Source organism: Rousettus aegyptiacus, unplaced genomic scaffold (assembly GCF_014176215.1).
Source record: "Rousettus aegyptiacus isolate mRouAeg1 unplaced genomic scaffold, mRouAeg1.p scaffold_m13_p_8, whole genome shotgun sequence".
Classification (NCBI taxonomy): Eukaryota; Metazoa; Chordata; class Mammalia; order Chiroptera; family Pteropodidae; genus Rousettus; species Rousettus aegyptiacus.
Window position 1 is genome coordinate 14888383 of NW_023416311.1, and position 19061 is coordinate 14907443.

Below are 19061 nucleotides of genomic sequence, written 5' to 3' on the forward strand. Positions count from 1 at the left end.
AAGGAAGCTCTTACTCATGAATATGAGGTCATACAAGAATCTTAGTGGCACCACAACTTGAATGTGACACAAAAAGAAAAAAAAAATGTAACCCATGAAAATATTTATCAAGAGAATTGTAAATAAATCATGGTTCGTCCATGCAAGAAAATTCTCGGGAGCTACTGAAAAGAACAGGGCACAGCCTGGAGAGTGATAGCAAAGGAGCAGTATATCAACTGGGAGGCTCTTTTTTTTTTTTTTTTTTTTTTTTAAATTAGAGTTTGTTTCACCATAGCATGGCCATGTAATTCTTGAGTAACCCAAAGAGAATCGGGAGGGGGAAATACTTGAGGAAAGGGAAATTGCTAGAGCCCACTGGAGCAGCAGGTGGACTCCATCAGGGGAAGAGGTGTGGGGAGCCAGGGGGGGCCCTTAGCTCTGAAGAAGGCAGCTAAGCATGCAGCAGGGGCAGCTGAAAGGGGAAGGAGGGACAGTTCTCAATTCTCAAGCCTCAATGGCAGCTAATGTGTGAAGGCCAAGCCAGGCAGTTCTTCTACTCTGGGGAGGAGTGGGGCACCCCATCCGTGGGTCAGGTCTGACTGCCCCTCCCAGGACAGTGGGCAAGAGAGGAGATAGACTCGTCTGGCCTAGCGTAGTTCATTAGCACCCTGGCCGGAAGAAGGAGAGGGACAACCCCCAGCTCTTCTCTATCCCTTTGTGCCCAGAGTCTTTGTTCCCAGTTTGCCATAAAAGGGTGACCTCGGGCCAAGAGTGCAGTGGCTGGGCCTGACATTGTGAGGTCAAGTTCTGCCCAGGGAGGGGCAGGAGGATGATCATAACCCTCCTGGGATTGGGCTGGAAGGGATGGGGCTGGAAGGCTGCCTTATGTACATGGGCGGTGTGAGGGGTACTCACCGCCAACCAGGCTTTGAGCCTGCACCTGGCCTGTGCTAGCACGTGTATTATCTAGTTACTTCTATGACCCTCATGGCATGGGCGGAAATGGGATTTGGGGGCTATGGAACCTGACTAATGTCACACATCTAGTGTCTTAGTTATCCAGCACTGGGTAACAAGTTATCACAAAATTTAAAGGCATAAAACAATTTTTATCATCTCATGTTTTACTTGGGTTAGGAATCCAAGAGCTGCTGGGATAGGGGTAAGGAAGAACCCCTTTGTCTTCAGTGGTATATGGTTTAAAAAAGTTAGGGAACATTTATTTAACTTAGAGAACACTGGGCACCTTATTAAAAGAGAGATCCATGTGTCCTCAGTCGGGAAGCTCTCCATTTCATGTTCAACTAAAAAATAGTAAATGGCAAAACAATATAAAAAATGCAACTTTAGTTTATAACACAAACCAAGATAAAAATGTGGGGGAAAAAAATGCAGGACCACCTTGTTAGGAACTGCACCAAGATGTTATGGCAGGAGACTTGGAAGGCAGGAAAGGAAAAGTGGGGCGGAGTGGCTTGGGGAGAGGAGCGTTGAGGTGCAGAGGGGTCCTCAGGGTCGCGGTGGGGCCAGAAGGTGCACAGAGGCGGGGCAGGGCAGGTTGTGTGCCATCCAGTCTTCAGGGTGCCCGCCCACCCTCTAGTTGATCAGAGGGCAACGTGTGTCCCTACTGCTATGCCGGGGCGCATACCTCCACATGGGGATCTTGATTCTCCCCGGTAAAGTCCCGCTCCAACTTTACTGCAGAGGCTGCCCCACACCTAGGCTGCAGGACCCGGGATATGGCGAGCGGGTTGGACAGGAATCATCCCATATGCCCTGCTGCTCAGGCCCAGCCCCTGTTCCCGCGTAGCAGCTGGACTCTTCACGTGGTTTTACTGTCCCTCGCCCACTCCCAAGCTGGCTTCCTTGGGCCTGAACCACCTGGAACCTCTCCGGGAATCACTGTCCGGCCCTGAGCACCTCTTCCCGCATGGTGTCCCAGAGGGCTCAAGGCCTACAGGTCTGTCATCCCGATGAAGAGGCCGAGGCTAAGGAAAGAACACCCCACCGGCCCCGCCCCCAGCGAAATCTGCATGAGTCTGGCACAGTCCTGGTGTCTCAAGGGAGGGCCTTGGGACCCCAGATGCGGTCGCGTGGCCCTCGCCCCTAATCTGGAGTCGTGACTTGATGGCGGTTGCGAAGGCCTACCTGACCCCTGCACAGACTCTGGTTCTCAAGTGCTTCCCACTCATAGACACTAAACAAGCCATGGAGATGATGTGGTGCTCCCCAGGGATCCTATCCCAGCCTGTGAAAATCACCCCCATCCATCAGTGTGTCAAGCAAACACCTAGTGGTGACCTGCTCTGATCCCCAGTCCACGACCACTAGGGCAAGTTTGTCCCATCCCCACCCTCCCCATTTTGCTTTATCTGGCCTCATGGCCAGCCCCTCAGTGTCTCCTTACTACTCTAGCAACTGGAAGGCATGCTTAAAATGGCTGCCTCAGACTCAAAAACAAAGTGAAACTTCCAGTATCAGGGATGGGGGAAGGGGAATGGGTTAGTGTTTAATGGGTGCAGTTTCCGTTTGGGGTGATGAAAATGTTCTGGAAATGATGGTGGTGACGGTTGCACAACATGAATATACTTAGTCACTGACCTATGCATTAAAAAAACGGTAGACTGTTACGAGTGTTTTATCACAATTAAAAAGTAAACCCTCCAACCACCGCCCCCAGACCTCAAATAAATTCCCAATTCGTTGAAGTTAAAAGCCTAGCTCTAGTCCCCCATCCCCACACCTGTCTCCAGCCCTGGTGGCCATTAGTTCTGTTCCTCCAACACACTAAGCCCATGCAACTGGCCTTTGTGGGGCAATTCCTTTGTCTTGAGGTGCTCTTTCCTCCCAGCCAGTGCTGGCTCTTGTTAACTCTGGTGCCACCTGGCTGACCACCATCTCAATTAGCCCCTCCATGATTCTCCACTCAGAAATGCTGTGGTGACAGGTCAAAGGGAGGTCCCTGGGGATCTCCAGGACATGCTAAATGCTTGTCCTGGTGGCCCTGGTGCTCACCAGCCCTGGGACTCAGGGCTCATTTCCCTATCTGAGAAAGAGGGATGACAAACAGGACATCCCTTTAGATTTTTAAAGGTGAATAGAACAAGTGAACACCCGCAGATCACAAGAATGAGGCCTGGTACCAGGTGAGCAGTGACAACCGCTGCTCAGCTTCTAACTTATTAGTTGAGCTCATCTTCCTTCTCCCAGGAACATTTGCGAGGTCCAAGGAGACTTGGAAGGTGAGGGTCAGTTGTAGGGGGCAGGACACTGCCTGCCAGCAATGGGCAGGGTCGTCCACAGCTACGCAAACACCAGAGTGCAACAGGGCTCGTCCCACCCTCCTGGGAATTGGGTCAGAAGATGGGCCTCTTCAGAAAAGAAATGGAGCCTCGATGATCCTAAGGGCTAGAGGCGAGACAAGTGCTGGGCCTGTTGGGCAGGCCAGGGAACAGTGGCCGGGACAGTTCAGAGGCCCTCCAACCACTGCCTCTTGCACTCAGAGCTGGACAACCCAGCTCTGAAGGTCGGAGGAGTGCCTGGGGCCCTGCACAACTCAGGGGTGTAGAGACAGACCATGGGCTACCCACACACATCTAGCCCCAAAACCTCTGCAATGCCTAAGGCCCTTCCCTGCCCATCTCTTGCCTCCACGATCAATTCTCTCCTGTTTAAAATTCCAAGGTGTACTACCCTTTCCCTCAGACCCTTCAAGCAACCTTCTTAAGTCATTCACACTGATGGTCCCTAAGCCCCTTCCTGCTGGCTTTTGGCTTTCCAATCTGCACCCCGTGGCTTCCACTCTTCTGCCCTCCATTCATTTCCAAACTGTACATCTACCTGCAAGTCTGCAGGCCTCGGACTCATTCTTCGAACAGAAAGGAGACCTTCACTGGACCCCACAAAACCTCAAAAGGCTGGGCTGAGCTGGAGTCCAGTCACTCCCAACCTTAAGCCACAAACACCAGGGTTATGGTGGAAACAGCAAGAATCCCAATTTGAAGCAAAACTCGAAGACCAAGGGAGTCCCGGCGGGAAGGCACATGGTTTATCCAAGCCAGCTGCCTCTGGAGCCAAGGCTGTCCACCCAGGGCAGGGCTCCCAGTTGCTCCCGGAGACCAGCTCCTCAACTGCCCAGCCCTGACAGTATCCAGCTGCGGCTGCGCGTTCACTCCAGCTATGGTCCTTGGTCACTGCTTGGCCTCGTCCGCCTGCCACACCAACTCGCCTGAGATGTAGGTGGCCCGGACATGGAGGGAATCATCGAGCACCACGAAGTCTGGGTCAAAGGTGTGCTGTGAGAAGGAGGCAAGGGTGGGGTTGCCCCCACCCTCACCCCACCCCACCCCACCCTACCCCCACCCCACAGGCTGGTAGGGAAACCAAGGCCTGAGACCCAACTTGTGTAAGATACCCCAACCCGACACAGACTGACTGAGGCCTTGGAACCAAGACTCCTGGCAGCAGGAAACAAGGGACAAAGGTCCCAGCAGTCCTTTGCCTGGCCTTGTTTCAGATACCAGAAAGCCTGGCCTGATGAGAAAGGGCCAGGCTGGTAGCTAGGTAAGGCCGCCTGGGTACAGGGAAGGTCCCATCCATCTGCCCACCCTTTCCCTGTCCCAGGCCCCCTAAGAACTCTTGAGTCTTCAGGCTGCCTGGGATGCCCCACATTAGGCCCTGACCTGCATCAGCCCCAAAGTCCAGGGTCCCCTTGCGCTTCTCCAGTCCTAGCAGCTGGGCAGGGTGCAGAGACGCAGCCTCCAGGGCCGACTCGATACTGCAGCCTGCTCAGGGGACATAGCTGGGTGACTATCCCAACCCCCAGCTGGCTCTGTTGGTGCCCCCCTCCCTCCTCCCCCATAGCCCCAGAGCTCCAAGTCCTAGGTATGAGTGGAGGGGAGAACATATCCCAGGACTCTGCAGCAGGCTGACAAGGCTCCATCCTTCCCCCAGTCCCACCCTTCCTAGCAACTCACCCATCCCAGCCCTGTATGGACTCTCTGGACCCAAATGTCCGCAAGCCCTTCCTCTTTTTGGGTCCCAGAGAGCACCCCTCACAACAAAGTAGTTCCCAGGGCATCCACGAAGCCACTTGGTACTTGGTACTTGCCCTTGCTTCCCACCGAGAAGCCAAATGATCAACCCCAATTCTCTGTTCCCCTGCATTACTCCCTAAGCCAGGCCACAGCCATCTTCTGCCTCCCAGCCTGTCTCCCTGGTGCCCCCCACCAGCTCCCACTAGGACACCCCGGCCCAGGGGTGCTGCCAAAAGCTCCAAGGGACCTGGCCAACCATAGCATCTGTCAGATATCTCTGGTCCCCTCCCCTAGAACACACCAACCCCCTTGAAAGGCTCCCACATGGCCTGATGCCAGATCCTGGGTTGCTGCTCTGGCTCTCCCCATGCCTCTCCACAGTTCTGCACCCGCCAAGTCCTGTGATCTCACAGGCCCCAGGCCAAGGCTCTACCCTCATGTAGGGTGAAGGTCCTTCTCTTGGGTGCTATGGCTTCAGTGCCTGTCACCCTGGGTCCCACCATCTGCTCGCTTGCTGTCCTCTTCCCCTGCTGTGAACTTCCTGTGGGTGGGACCTTGGCCACATTCCTAGTGTTCACCCCCAGGGAACCCCAACGGACATGACAGATGAGGGATGTGGCCATAGGACCCTTGTGGTCCCCACTTTTCCCTCCGGCTTCTCCCAGATGCAGCCTCCACCCCCAACACGCACACACCGCCCCCCCCAGCCTCCCCAGCCTCGCTGACCTGTGGCCTGAAGGAAATGCCGAATGCAGACGTCCATTGGGGCTATGCTGCCGCTCAGTGTCTTGGTGCCTTGGAAGCAGAGAGCAAGTTTGAAGGAGCCAAGGGCCACCAGGCACACTGGGTGGGGTGTGGGAGGCCAAATGGGCTGGCAGGGGTCACCCAGGTTCTTGTATCCCACCAGAAGAGCTGAGGGGCTCTTCTCACATGACTGCAATAGGGACAAAGGTCACTCACCTGCCACGTAGGCTGTTAACCCATCTACCTCCACCTCCTGTTGTCCCAGCGTGTGACGGCCATTGCCCAAACCCAGGGCAGGGACAGCATCAGTGACCAGCACCAGTCCTGGGAAGGTGGAGGAAGAGGCCTCAGAACTTGCCCACTTGGTCCCCCTACATGCCCGTCCCACCCAGTTGCTCACCCTGGGGATGGGCCCTGTGGGCAATGCGCAGGGCAGCAGGGTTAGTGTGCATTCCATCGGAGATCATCCCGTAAAAGATGTGGCGTCCTGGGGGTAGCCTGTCACTGGTCAGAAGTCCTACGATGCCCGGGTCACGGTGGTGGAACTGGGCAAGGCCAGGAATGGGGGAAGCTAAGCCACGGCAGGAGTCCCAGCACGCCCACCCACACAAGAGCCAGGACAGCACTCACAGGCAGCATAGCATTGAAGAGGTGGGTGATGAAGGTGGCCCCGCTCTGCACAGCTTCCTCTGCAGCCCGCAGATTGGCCACTGAGTGCCCTGCACAGGAACCGGGACTCAGACTCTGCACCAAGCCCAGTACCCCTGGGTGGGCCCGCCTCCTCAGGTGAGGACATATTCCCTCACCTAGGGACACACAGATGCCACGGGCCGTCAGTGCCTGGATCACCTCATGGCTGCGGTCCAGCTCAGGAGCCAGCGTCACAATGCGGACATTGTCGAGGGGCCCGTAGGTAGCCAGCACATCATGGAAGGCGTTGGCCTCAAAGGAGCGCAAATGGGCCTCGGGGTGTGCACCTCGCTTCTCCCGGCTGATGAATGGGCCCTCCAGGTGCACCCCTGGGTGGAGGGAAACAGATGGCTCTAGCTGGACCCCTACCCTGCAGCACCCGCCCTAGCCCCTCTCACCTGCCCACCCTCCCTCCCCAGTTGGGCATCTGGAGTAGGAGGGGCTGCCAACAGGTCCCTAAGGAGCCTCCCAGGGTCGGGGCAGGGAGAGAGGTCAGCCACTCACCGAGGACCCCTGCCCCATGGGGACCACCACTCTTCACGGGGATCTGAGGAAGGACCTGGGGGGAACCAGCTGTTAAAGCCCTGCCCCCCCATGGCCCAACACCCAGAGGTCAAAACCCAGCCAAGGTCAGGGGTCAGAGTCTGGAGCTCAGCCCAGTGCCCACTGGCTTTCCATCAGGTATTAGAACACAGTCAAAGGTCCCCAACCACAGTCAGGGAAAGCACAGTGCTCTGAACCAGCAGGACACAGGGTCAGGAGCACCAAGAAATGACAGGCCCTGGAATATAAGACTGGCCTGCTCATGAGGACCAGGAGGCAAGGAGTCCACAAGCAGGGGTCAGGTGCACAGGCACCAAGGGCAACTCCACCTGCCCTGGCCCTTAAAATGGCCCAGTCCAGGCAGCAGCTGGGTCACAGTGAGGCGTACGCCCAAAGGGCCTGGACCCAGACAGGGTGACAGGCCTAGCCTCCCTGAGGGCCAGAGGCAGGGGGATGGCATGCAATCTAGGCAGAGCTAGGGGCAAACAGGGGCTCGGGCACTGATAGTGCAGCCATGCGAACCTGGAGCTGGACACAGCTGGGAGGGTCATTTGCATGTGACAGGTACTCACATGACATAAGTATCTTAGGCAGGCATCCCGGCCCACACCTTCCCCCTTCGAAGTGAGAAAGGAAGTGGAACAGGGAGACTACAGAGTCCCTGGGGTGAGCTTGGTGGATTGCCATGTCCTCCACTGGAACTCCTCACCACAAATGGAAGTATAGAGATTTTTAAGAAGCTTAAATCCAGTGTAAGAGAGAGGATAGGGAAGGGCAGGCCAATTTGGGAGCCTGACAAGCAGATGCTGGGTAGATGTGGGCAGAATTGCACAGTGGGGACAGGAAGGAAACATGGTTCCACAGCCCCCTTGGGCTCAGGCCTTGGCAGTACCTGGCAACTTGAGAAGTGGGGGGACTGATAGCAGGAACCTCATTAAGGGGCAGCTAGGTCCCCAAGTATGCCCACCAAGTACTTGGAGAAGTAAACCAGACAGATTCTGGGCAAAAGGTAGGTCAAAGCATAAAATGAGGCAATTAGGCGAAGTTTATATTCTTAACGCTACCAAAGGTTGCTAGTCAGGCCTGTTCCCTCTGAACAGAAGAAGACGACTCTTCTCTGGGTATCTGATCAGCCTGGGAGAAAAAAGACTCAGAGATTTCAACCTGGCGGTGTCCCCAGGAACACCCGCCCCCCCCCCCCGCAACACTTGGAACTCCTGGTGACTGGCTGGGACCTGGGACCTGTTCTCTATCAGAGTAGATGACCAAGGTCTACCAGCTTGGGAAAGCCTCTGACAGGACACATGGAAAGCACAACTAATGACAGGGCAGAGCTAGCCAAGGAGCAGAAAGCTGAAGAGAGGAGGCCATGTGAGAAGAGATTTCACAACCGTGAAACAAAAACGTTATTTTAGAAAAAAGGAATATCCCAGAGTAAAAGCAAGCACTTCGTTAAAAATGCCAAAAAATAAATAAATAAACGGAGCCACAATAAGATGGAGCCAGAGCTGCCATGCCAGAGGAACTGCCTTGTACTTCTTATACTTCTAATCTTTGGAATATTAAAACAGGGCAAAATAACTGGGCCTAAGCAACGCTGTGTCAAGAACTGTTTGCAAGGATAACCAGAAAGCAGTGATTATGACTACTGGACTGGTGACTACTGAATGGAAAATTAAAAACATTATTTTTAGAATTAACATCGCTATGCTGTTATCTGCACCAATAGACATGCCTTCCTTCTATTGATGCGATTGCTCCCCTTCCCTTTGTTATAAATACCCACTGCCTTTGTCTCCGAATCAGAACACCATTTAGGCTTCTGTCTGAATCTGTGCTCCCTGGATATCTTTGCTTTGATCTCAAATAAATGCCTATTTCTCACTTTAAAAGGCCTTTTTATTTTTAGGTTAATAAAAGTATGCACTAAAGCAAAAAACCGAGAGAACAGGGAAGATAAAAGAGCTAAGAAAATGTCCGGAAAACAGAGTCAAAGAAGCAGAGAAAAAAAATGAGAGAAGCCATACAGGAGGCCCAACAACAGAATGACTCCCAGAAGGAAAAGACAGAAAAAATGGAGGAGAAAAATCACCGAAGAAATAATTCAAGAAAACAAAACAAACAAACAAAAACAATAACAACAACAAAAAATACCCCACATAAAACAAAAAACAAACTTCCAGATTGACATGGCCTGACAAAGGGACAGCATAGTGGATGAACTTCCCCTAGTCTCCACAAATGTCACCCTGAGATTTCAGAACCTAGGGACAAGGGGAAGATCCCAGAAGCTTCTAGATGGAAGTAATAAGTCACACACAAAGGATTAGGAGTCACGTGGCTTCCAGCTTCTCATCAGCAACCATAGAAGCTCAAAGACAATACAGAAATGCCTTTAAAATTCTAGAGAAAAATGGCTCCCCACCTAAAATTCTAGCCTAGTCAAGCCATCAATCAAAAGAATACAGAGATTTTCTGACTTTCAAGATCTTGAAACCTCTCACAATCCCTCTCTCTGAAAGCTACTGGAGGATATATTCCACTAGACAAAGGCATAAACCAACAAAGAGGAAGACACAGGATACTGGACAGAGAGATCCAGCAGAAAGAGGCCAGGGGACCCCCAGGCGAGGGGAAGGGGACTCCCAGGACAGCTAGGCCCAAAGAGGCCAGTAGCCAGTGCTGGGAGAGCAGGTCCCAAAGGCTTCCACAGGAAGATGAAACAGATGGAACCCTTGGTACATCTAAATATCCCCAAAGAAGAGTGAGACAACAGGCAGAAAGTCTGCCACCGAGTCAGGTCAGACGATAAAAAACTAAGCAAACAGAGAATATTAACTCCAAGAAAACAGAGTTGACAGGTAAGAAAATGTAAATGAGATACAAGTGTCCTTTACAAGTCGTCTTGACTAATTTAACCAAAATTACAAGCTATTTGGAGATGATAGAGCTGAAAGGGAATGAAAGAGGCCTCCAGGGGCCAAAGAGAGCCAATCATTATCTTTCCTGGTGGGAAGCAAATGCATACTGCTCTAAACTGAAAAGTCGAGCAGGATTATCAGCATAGTTTTTCGAGATATAAGGGCAAATTCCAAAGGGTCGACTGAGCTGAAAGTGATTGTCCCCTCAGTGGGAAATGGTGGGGACAAAGGGCTGCTGTTTTGCCTTACAAGCCATGTACCATACATAAATTCACCGAAGATTAAAGAAAAAAAAATAACACAACGGCTTTTTTCCAGAACAGAGTTTCAAGAGGGAAAGCAAGAGAGCACTAAATAGAACAGAATAAAGGACAATCTGGAGGTGAAGGGAATGAGGCACCTTCAAGGCAGAAAAGCAGTGGGAAAGGTGAAGTGTTGATGGTGTGTGGGGCCAAGGCCAGGCTGCCCGCCTGAGGAGGTGCCTGATCTTGGCTCAGCTGAAGGAACCTAAAGCGAGCAGCTCTTCCTCATGGATGGGTAGTGAAGGACAAGGAGAAGGAGACCCCGGAAAAAAGAGCAGGTGGTCTCAATGGACCAGAACATAATGACAAAAGACCTGGGTAACTTCTGAAAGTGGCAATCCAGTTTTTCCCAGTAAGAATGGGCCCTAGAGGATGGTGGGGTGATCGGAGGGGTAGGCAGGGGAGATATCCAAGTCAGCAATCCTCTAATTTCTATGATATTCATGTTAACTTTTCCATATTCAAAGTCCTCCATGATTTCCACCATAAATCAATATATTCTCTGCCTCCCAAGGCCTTCATCCTCCAAGCATTTGTGGGGGGAGGGCATGGTGATGAGTGCTGAGAAGAAGATGTAAGATGGAAGTCCCACTGGCCAGAAACTCTTTCTCCTAAGGAAAAAGACCTTGCAGTCTGTATCACAATGGGTGCAGGTACTGGGTAGATGGGAAGGCACGTGGGTCAACTGGTACAGCAGACACAACTAGGCGAAGACCCTCCAGGCACAGTGCTGCGGGCAGGAGAGCCACTGCCTGGAATGGCTGGAATGTGCCTAGGGAGACAGTAGAGGCTTGAGGGGTGGGAAGGAATGTTGAAGAGGGCGGTATTTATTCTGCGGATAAGGAAAAGGGGAAGAAGGGGAAGAGTGATGTGCTGAGCCCTGTACATTGGGAAGGCCACACTTTGGAAAACTAGGACAACAGCCACTAAGTCTCATTGGTGAGGACTGAAGCGGAAGGACAAAGAACTGCAGTGGGTGGGGGCACAAGAGGGTGGACGTATTTCTGGATTTCAGGCAGGGTAAATCATAGAATGATGACCAAGAGAGACAAGAGAACCAGGTCCGGTTTGCAGTAGGAAGATGAGCTTGCTTTTTAACATTTAACTGTGATGGGAGAGCTGGAGGAAATTTCCAGAAAGAGGTCCATAACTGACATTTACCCAGTATTTAATAGGTACCAGTACAGTGCTGAGCACCCGACAACCCAAAAAGATGGATATCATGATTATTCTCACTTTAGGTTTGAGGAAACTGAGGCTCAGAAAGGAGTAAGGATTGTCCCAATTACCCAGCTGATAAAGATAAAAATTAGGAGCCCACACCCCACCTCCCATAGCTCCTAGCTCTGACTCTGTGTCCACACACCCAGGAGGAAACCCCAGAGAGGGCAATGCAATTGGTGATCTTGGAATAGATCCTATACTAGAAGAAAATAACGAAGATGGTAGATAAAAGGATAAGGGTTAATTTCCTGAACTAACACTACTGGGCTCACATAATACCCATGCTTTTTAGAAGTAGTTAAGAATTAAAAAGTAAAGAGGTGTGACGTATGCAATCTACTCTGAAACAGCTCAAGAAAAAAAGAATCATATACACAGAGAGAACTGACAAAATTTTAAAATGTGGCAAGGAGTAAAGTGGAGGACCTGCATAAAAAAATAAAATTTCTTAAAAGAAAAGGGACCCTGGACACATGAACGGCAGGACGTGTAGGTAGGAAGGAAAATGAGAGGGTGTGAGATGTGGGCAAGAGCAGCAGAGAAAGCTTTGAGTACAATGGACTTCTCTGGAAAGTGTTTTTTTTCCAGAGTCACTTACCACAGACAGATTAGGGAGGAAGAGCCTGAGGAGCCACTAGGATGTGGCAGTCAGAAAGTCTCCAGCTGCCTCAGTCAAGGAGGCAGTTTCTGAAGCCTGGAGGTGGCCAGAGCACAAGGTGGGGAGGGTGTGTGGCAGGAGAGGTGCTGAGGCAGCAAATGTGGCGGCCTATGGGGACAGCTGCAGAGGCAGTCAGAGCCGCCAAGGCAAAGGGTCTGGCAGGCGGGCAACTTGAATGAGAAAGCCCAGGAAGTGAGACCCCAGAACTAGACCCAGGGAGGACAGCAGGTGAGGCCAGACCCAAGTGCCAAGGGACATTTGTGGGGAGAGGAGATAAGATTTGAAAATTAAAGGGTTGGCTAATTCTTGGCTCCCTCTGCTTGAGGTTGGGAGCCTGATCTCACCTTGTGATAAACCTCTGGTGGCGAGGTGACTAAGGTGGGACAGAAGGAGGTGACTCCGTGCGGCAAGAGCCTCCGGGCTACCAGGGCGACTCCCGAACCCACATCCTCTGTGGCCTGTGAGAAGTCAACGCCAAATCCACCTGCGGCCACAGAAACAGGGGATTGCACAGTGCTCAGCGCTCCTTCCCTGGGTCTCCTCCCCTCGGCCCTGAGACATACCGTTTATCTGCACGTCAATGAAGCCGGGTGCCAGGATGCAGCCCCCGCAGTCCCGCTGCTCATCAGCCACGAGCCGTTCCTCAAAGAACAGTCTCTCCGGGTCCAGAATGCGGCCCCCGCGCACCCATAGGTCCTCCCTGCAGACAGAGAGGGGCGGGGGCTCGGATCGCGGGCCCCACAACCCGCCCTCAACTCCGGCCCCCGCGCTAACCCGCGGGGCTGCGATCCCAGGGGTCCCACACCGCACCTGAGCAGCTTCTGGCCCCGAAGAATGCGGCAGTTGGTGAACTGTAACACCGGGGTACACATCGCGCCCTTCCCACTGCGCATCTTGAGCCCCGTGAGCCTAGCGGAGCTGGGGGAGCCAGCAGCCGCGCAGCCAACTCCTGGCCCACAGCGCGGCCGAAATCACGTGACCCTCAGCTGACTAATTGCGTATCACGTGACCGACGCGCCCATGTGACCCAAGCCCCATGCGACTGCGCGCCCCACGGTGACGTTCCAGCCCAGGAGTCGGGCCCCTCCCCGCCTCCCGGTCCACATAAGCGCTGCACACAGGAATCCAGTCACATCCGAGAACTTTATTGGACACGACTCCGGGCCTGGCAGGCCCAGCACACAGCCCCACAGCGGGGGCGGAAGGACGGTGGTTCCATCCAGAAGTCTCAGGGCACACAGTAACCCCACAAGGCGACACTCTAAAGATTACTATATAGTTGGGAGACGGAAGGCTGCTCCACAGACGTGTGAACAGGTCAAATCTTTATAAATAAACATCCAGTGAAGAGAAAATGACAACTCTAATTCATCCTTATACACAGAGCACTCTAGGGCAGGTAGATGGGTGGGGGCAGCCAGAGGCCTGCATCCTCACTGGTCAGGGGCCTGGATGGATGATGAGTGGGCCCAGATGTCCACGCACGGGGCGGGTGGGGGGCAACAGACAATGGGCACTAGGACACTGCGCATTTACAAGACCGACTACTGGGGGTGCAGCTGCCCCGTGCATGTGTGTCAGGCTGTTCATTCTGGAATGAGGAGGGAGTGGTCTTTACATCATATTCTGTGGCTGGTGGGCTTGAAGAGGGGCTACTTTGTGGAAAGGATGAGTGCGACGATGAGACCGTAGAGGCCCAGCACCTCCGCAAAGATGAGGATCAGGATCATGCCCACGAATAGTCGGGGCTGCTGGGCAGTGCCCCGCACGCCAGCATCCCCCACAATGCCAATCGCAAAACCAGCTGCCAGCCCACTCAGGCCCACACTCAGGCCAGCTCCCAGTTGGAGGAAACTCCTAAGGGAGAGAAGATAAAGGACGGACATTAGTGCCTGCCAGAAAAGATGGAAGGCATGGGCCACCACCAGCCACCCGCCAAATGCCAGCTCCCCAGCCCTCCCAGCCCCGTGCACTGGCCTGATCTGGGACAGGGCAAGGTATGGGGGAGAAACCCAGTACTCACCTGTAGAGAGTGATGTGTTCATTCAGAGAATTGGCAATGAGGACTGCCACCACCAGGCCGTAGATGGCAATGATGCCAGCCATAACCACTGGGATGATGGACTTCATGATCAGCTCTGGCCGCATGACTGACATGGCCGCGATGCCGGTGCCACTCTTAGCTGTACCATAGGCAGCACCCAGGGCTGTAGGGAAGGGGAGGAATGAGATGAGGTAGGACCTGGGGATAGCTCTGGCACAGTTGAGGGCCACCCCAAGATATTAGAGGCAAGGGGTAGATGAAAGTGGCACCCAGTCAGGGGCAGGAGGTGGCCATCAAAGGGAACAGATGGGCACTCAGGTAACGCAAATAGCTGTTTCTTCCTATCCTCTACCAAAGGCCCTTATGACTGCTGGGGCTATCCGGCTTCTTGCTCTGCTAGAAAATCTTGACCTGTGCTCTCCAGTACTCCCCAAGCCTGCTAAAAAGTGGAGCTGTGACAGGCTGGCAGCTCAGTCACACGGGGAAAAGGGCAGCTGGACACCTTTTGTCCCACCTAGAGTTTGAGGCACTCAGGTCAGAAAAGACCCGGAAAAGCATGAAATGATTGCATCTTAGCAACCCAGATGTTGTGCCAAGGTCATTCAGCTGGCCCTGGGGCTATACTGAGGTCCATGCTGAAAGCATCGCACTGCACACAGGGTCTGAACACTAGTGGATCAGGGGAATTGGCCTGGCAAGTCCTGTCCTCTCAGGCCAGAGTTTCCCTGACTCCTGGCCCTGGAGCATGCTGCTGGGAAGACTGGCATCTGTGTCAATGGAGTGAGTGCACCTGCAGCTACACAGCAGGCCTAGATCCTCGAGTTTAGAGAATCCTCTCTAAATGACCAGGGAGAAGAAAGGGCGAGCCAAGGAGAGAATGGGGCACAGGAAGATGACAGGGCTGTGGAGCAATCACCCAGCCCGACTGTGAGGCCTCGGCAGACCCCTTAGAAGCCTAGCTTCTGCCCAAGGCCTCCAGTAGCATGTGGGGAGCACCAGAGCTGCCCTTCTCCCTTTTCCTAGGGTGTGCTGCCTTTCTGAGTTTCCTCCTTCTGGTCTCTGTCTTTGAGGTCAAGTTTTGCACAGAACAGAGCCACAGAAGATCCATGCAGCTCTTCTGACTCCTGTCACCTGTTCTCCAGGGTCCCACTGTTCTTGAGCATAGGACGACATGTGTCAGAGACAGAAGGCACAAGGACAATCCCCATTCCTCTGTACATTTTATTCACCTATTTGGGCCACAAGAATGCCTACTCTGCTCATTACCAAGTCAGAGGGGTACTGCCTTCCCAGGATTCTAAGCCTGGTAAGGAGACAGATGCAGCATCCCCAAGCAGAGTGACATGTTCCAGGAGTGGGGAGGAGGGTGGTGGTGGAGTCTGGGGAAGGACTTCATAGAGGTGATGATATATGAGTGGAGAGGTGACAATGAGCAGGAAAAGATCCCAAATGGCATGGAGACACAAAGATGGTGCTGGATGGGGAGTGACTGGAAGGAGGAGGCAGCAGGGGGACAGAGAGACCTGCACTGTCCCCTCCACAGGGTTCCAGGGCACTTCAACAGCACCATGCCTAAACACTCAGTGCCTTAAGCCTGGGGCTCAGGAGCCTTTCCTGGAACTCTTGCCGTTGCAGTGCATTCTCTGGGCTCCTACCGGAGGCCTAACATGTTAGGCTAGGCTGTGTCACATTACGTGCAAGAGGCCAGTGCCACGGCTCATTACTCAAGGGGGAGGGTACAGGCTGCTGCACGGCACTGGGTGGGAGACAGTTTACAAGGAACTCAGCATGGCAATGAGACCCTGCCAGAGGCAGGAAGTGAGCTGGGCCCTTCTCTAAAAGGGCAGCAGGAAGATCATGTGGCTGGGGGTGGAGGCAACAAGAGGAACAAAGAGAAGAAACAGGGATGACCACTGGGAGGGAAAAATGGTCTGACTGGGTAGCAGCAGATGTCTGGGAAGGCTCTAGACACCAGCTCTGGAGGGCACGCCTGACAGGGCTCCGGATGGAGTGGAAAACAGAAAGACTGAGATCCGATGGCAGTTCTGGGAGCACAGCACCAAACACAGGGTGCTCACCAGCAAGAAGGAAGTCACAGAATATACGGAAAAGGAACAACTGACAGCTTCATGGAAGACATGATGAAGAAAGAATCAAGACGTTTGTCATTAAGAAAAAAAGGGAAGCTGAAATGGGAGATGGGGATTGGGGAGGCCTGACAAGGAGTGGGCCTCCTTTGGTTCTAAGACGACTGACATATCAACCAAGCAATAGGCAGGCCAGGGGCAATCTAGGCCAGGACCTGAGGAGAGAGCTTGGAGTTAGCGACACCAGAGGCCTGAGAACTGAGGAGCTTGTTCAGGTACGCACAGGAGGCAGATGAAGACAAGCCTTTGAGAAAAGCATGTTTAGAAAATGAAATGAACAAAGAAGCTAAGTACAGTTGGACCATATTATGCCCCATGTAGGGAGAAAAGCAGGAGTGAAGCTGCATTCAGACCAATAGGAATGCACGGCCTCAATCACTAGGAGCCTGGGGAAAGCAAAAAAGCCCTGGATTAGTGCTATCCTGTTCTCAGTAGCTTTTGAAGATCTGCTCATTGAGCTCCATCTGAAAGCACGAAGTTCTAGAAGGAGAGCAGAGAGCAAGAGAAGTACCTGGTAACTGGAAACCAGGAACTGGTACAGAAAAAGGGCTCAGAGGCAAACTCAGTGACAGCCAGAATCCCATGTGGGCAGGGATCTTGTTTTGTTCACTGATGTCTCCATGTGCTTGGCACGTAGCAGGAGCTCAGTCAAGACTTGTTGAATGAATGACAGCCACAAGCAGCACCCCACAGGTGGACAAAGCCTGAAGGCAAAGAGCAGCAAAAGCTGGGAGACGGAGGCATGGAAGCCTGAGAGGCTGCTGCTGGAAAGCCGTCAGCCTCTGAAGATGTGGAAAGAGCAGGCGTTGGTGCGGTAAGAAAGGGAAGTCCAGACCACTTCTCCCACCACAAATGACCCCTTACTTGCACATGATGGGAAGGGCAGGGCTCACTCAGAAGCTCGTGACTAGCAGGCAGGCCCAGGCAGAGGGAAGCCCCTGGGAGGGCAGAGCCCCCTGCCCCCACCCCACAAGTGTTTACAGTCAGCAGAGACTGTTTGGAGTTCAAACCCTCCACAAACCTGCCTAGGGAGCCTCCCAATCCATCAGGTAGGGCGGGGCAGGGATTTGTCATCAAAGCCAAAAACCAGACCTAGACCAGGCCAGACCAGTCCACAGGGGCTGCAGCTGGGCCAGGACTCACCTCTTTAGGTTCCACATTCCAGGGCCTAACTCAAAGTACTTTCTCCCAGGCAGGGCAATTTTCACTAAATTTGACACCCCAGGATTGGCCAGACCCAACTTCAAAACCAGGGTGCCATGAAGAACCCCAGAAGGCCCCTTATCTCTGCCTAGGGCAAGCCGTCCCAAATCCAGGTCTCAACAAGGGAAGAAAGGTCATCCATTCATTCATTCATTCATTCCTCACTCATTGGGACTGGAACTAAAATAAACTCTCCTAAGGACAAAGACCTAATCCCCCCAATGCTGAGATTCTGTAAGACTCTCACCCACCTCTAAGCAGCCTCCCAGCAGGCGTCCACACAACACAGAGCTAATGCTGGCCTGACTTCCAGATATTCGTCCTTCGTCCTCAGCCTATCTGAACCCCACCTCAATTCCACACACTCCCATCCCTGGGTCCCTGTTGGCTCTCAGAACCCCTTCTTCTAGTTTTCCCAACCAACCCACACAGGGCTGTTGGGAAACAGTGACGAACCCTAACCGGAAGCACCTGCTTCTAGGTTCGGACCGACCTAACCCGCGCTGGTAGGCAGGGCTGCCAAGGGCGAAGGCTGTGGACCTCCGAAAAGAGTGCCAGGGCCCGATCCCCCACGCGTCACGAACAGGGCTGGTCCCGCGTCGGGAGAGCTTTCCGAGGTGTGATGTCACACCTGCCCGCAAGACTGGGGGGGCGGGTGCGGAGCAGGCGCAGGACCGCGCGCCCCCACCCCAGCCTCCCTCCCGCCTCTCCCGGGGCTAAGATGGCAGCGGGGCCGCCGCCCCACCCCCGCACCGACAGGGACCGGGGGCAGGGCGGCCGGCCAGGGACTCCCAGAACCCTGGAACCCGCACCCCAGCCCAGTCCTCATGCTTTGCACTCGACACCCAACGGGCCCCGCAGCCCTCTATGCCCGGACCCCAGCCCCGGTCACGTGAGGCCTGGGACCCCCCAACAGCTCGGAATTACGTCAGAGTGACGTCACACACCGAACCCCGGCGAGCTGCGGGCACGAGCCCCGCGTGTCCCCCGCCTCCCGGGTCCCTCCTGCTGCGGCGCTCACCGCTGAAGACCATGGCGGCCGAGGCGCCCATGACCGCAAAAAAGGAGGCGTACTCGGGGCCGCTCTTGGCCTCGGACATGTCTGCGGTGGGGAGGGGGCGAGCTCAGCGGGTCGAGGCGGGGACGAGGACGGGCCGAGCGCAGCAGGCGAGCAGCAGGCAGCAAGCACGAAGCGAGCGGTCAGAAGGCTGCGAAGGCGATCGGCCCGTCAGCCGCTGCGCTCTAAATACCAGCACCGCAGAACAAAATGGCGGACGCTGTCGCGTCACATGATCTGGACCCCGCCCCTCGTGGACCGTACCACCAGCATTGGTGGGGGACGCTACGGCTACAAGACGCCTAAGCGGCTGCTGACTGCCCCCGCACTGTGCCGCCACCCTTCCAGCCAGACTCCGGCATTCCGCCCCACCTCAGCCTCAGCGGGTGCACTCCCCAGCGCCGCCAGCCTCTTGGACCCCGCGGCATTGAGCCCGTCCGGTCCCCCAGCCGGGGCGGGGCGGTGGCGCGCTCATTAGCATATGGGGCGGGACGTGGAGCCCCCGCCTCC

At 54.1% G+C, this 19061-nt stretch overlaps 2 protein-coding genes across 5 annotated transcripts; both read right to left on the bottom strand.

Moving 5' to 3' along the window:
- Positions 1-2604: 2604 nt before the first annotated feature.
- On the bottom strand, positions 2605-13082 carry AMDHD2 (amidohydrolase domain containing 2). Of its 4 annotated transcripts, none has more exons than XM_016136487.2 (11): positions 12911-13082; positions 12664-12800; positions 12445-12584; positions 6957-7011; positions 6569-6781; positions 6393-6481; positions 6163-6307; positions 5979-6086; positions 5745-5813; positions 4665-4766; positions 2605-4261 (listed from the first exon to the last, which is right to left on the bottom strand). In XM_016136487.2, exons 1-11 carry the CDS (start codon positions 12991-12993, stop codon positions 4173-4175), a joined length of 1230 nt encoding a protein of 409 aa, XP_015991973.1. In that variant the 5' UTR covers positions 12994-13082; the 3' UTR covers positions 2605-4172. The 4 variants fall into 4 exon arrangements, with proteins under 4 accessions (XP_015991973.1, XP_015991974.1, XP_036081640.1 ...); XM_016136488.2 differs by having other exon boundaries at positions 2605-4277; XM_036225747.1 differs by lacking the exon at positions 4665-4766.
- Positions 13083-13224: 142 nt separating this feature from the next.
- On the bottom strand, positions 13225-18772 carry ATP6V0C (ATPase H+ transporting V0 subunit c). Its single transcript, XM_016136489.2, has 3 exons — positions 18516-18772; positions 14124-14307; positions 13225-13957 (listed from the first exon to the last, which is right to left on the bottom strand). Exons 1-3 carry the CDS (start codon positions 18592-18594, stop codon positions 13753-13755), a joined length of 468 nt encoding a protein of 155 aa, XP_015991975.1. The 5' UTR covers positions 18595-18772; the 3' UTR covers positions 13225-13752.
- Between the last annotated feature and the right edge of the window lie 289 nt (positions 18773-19061).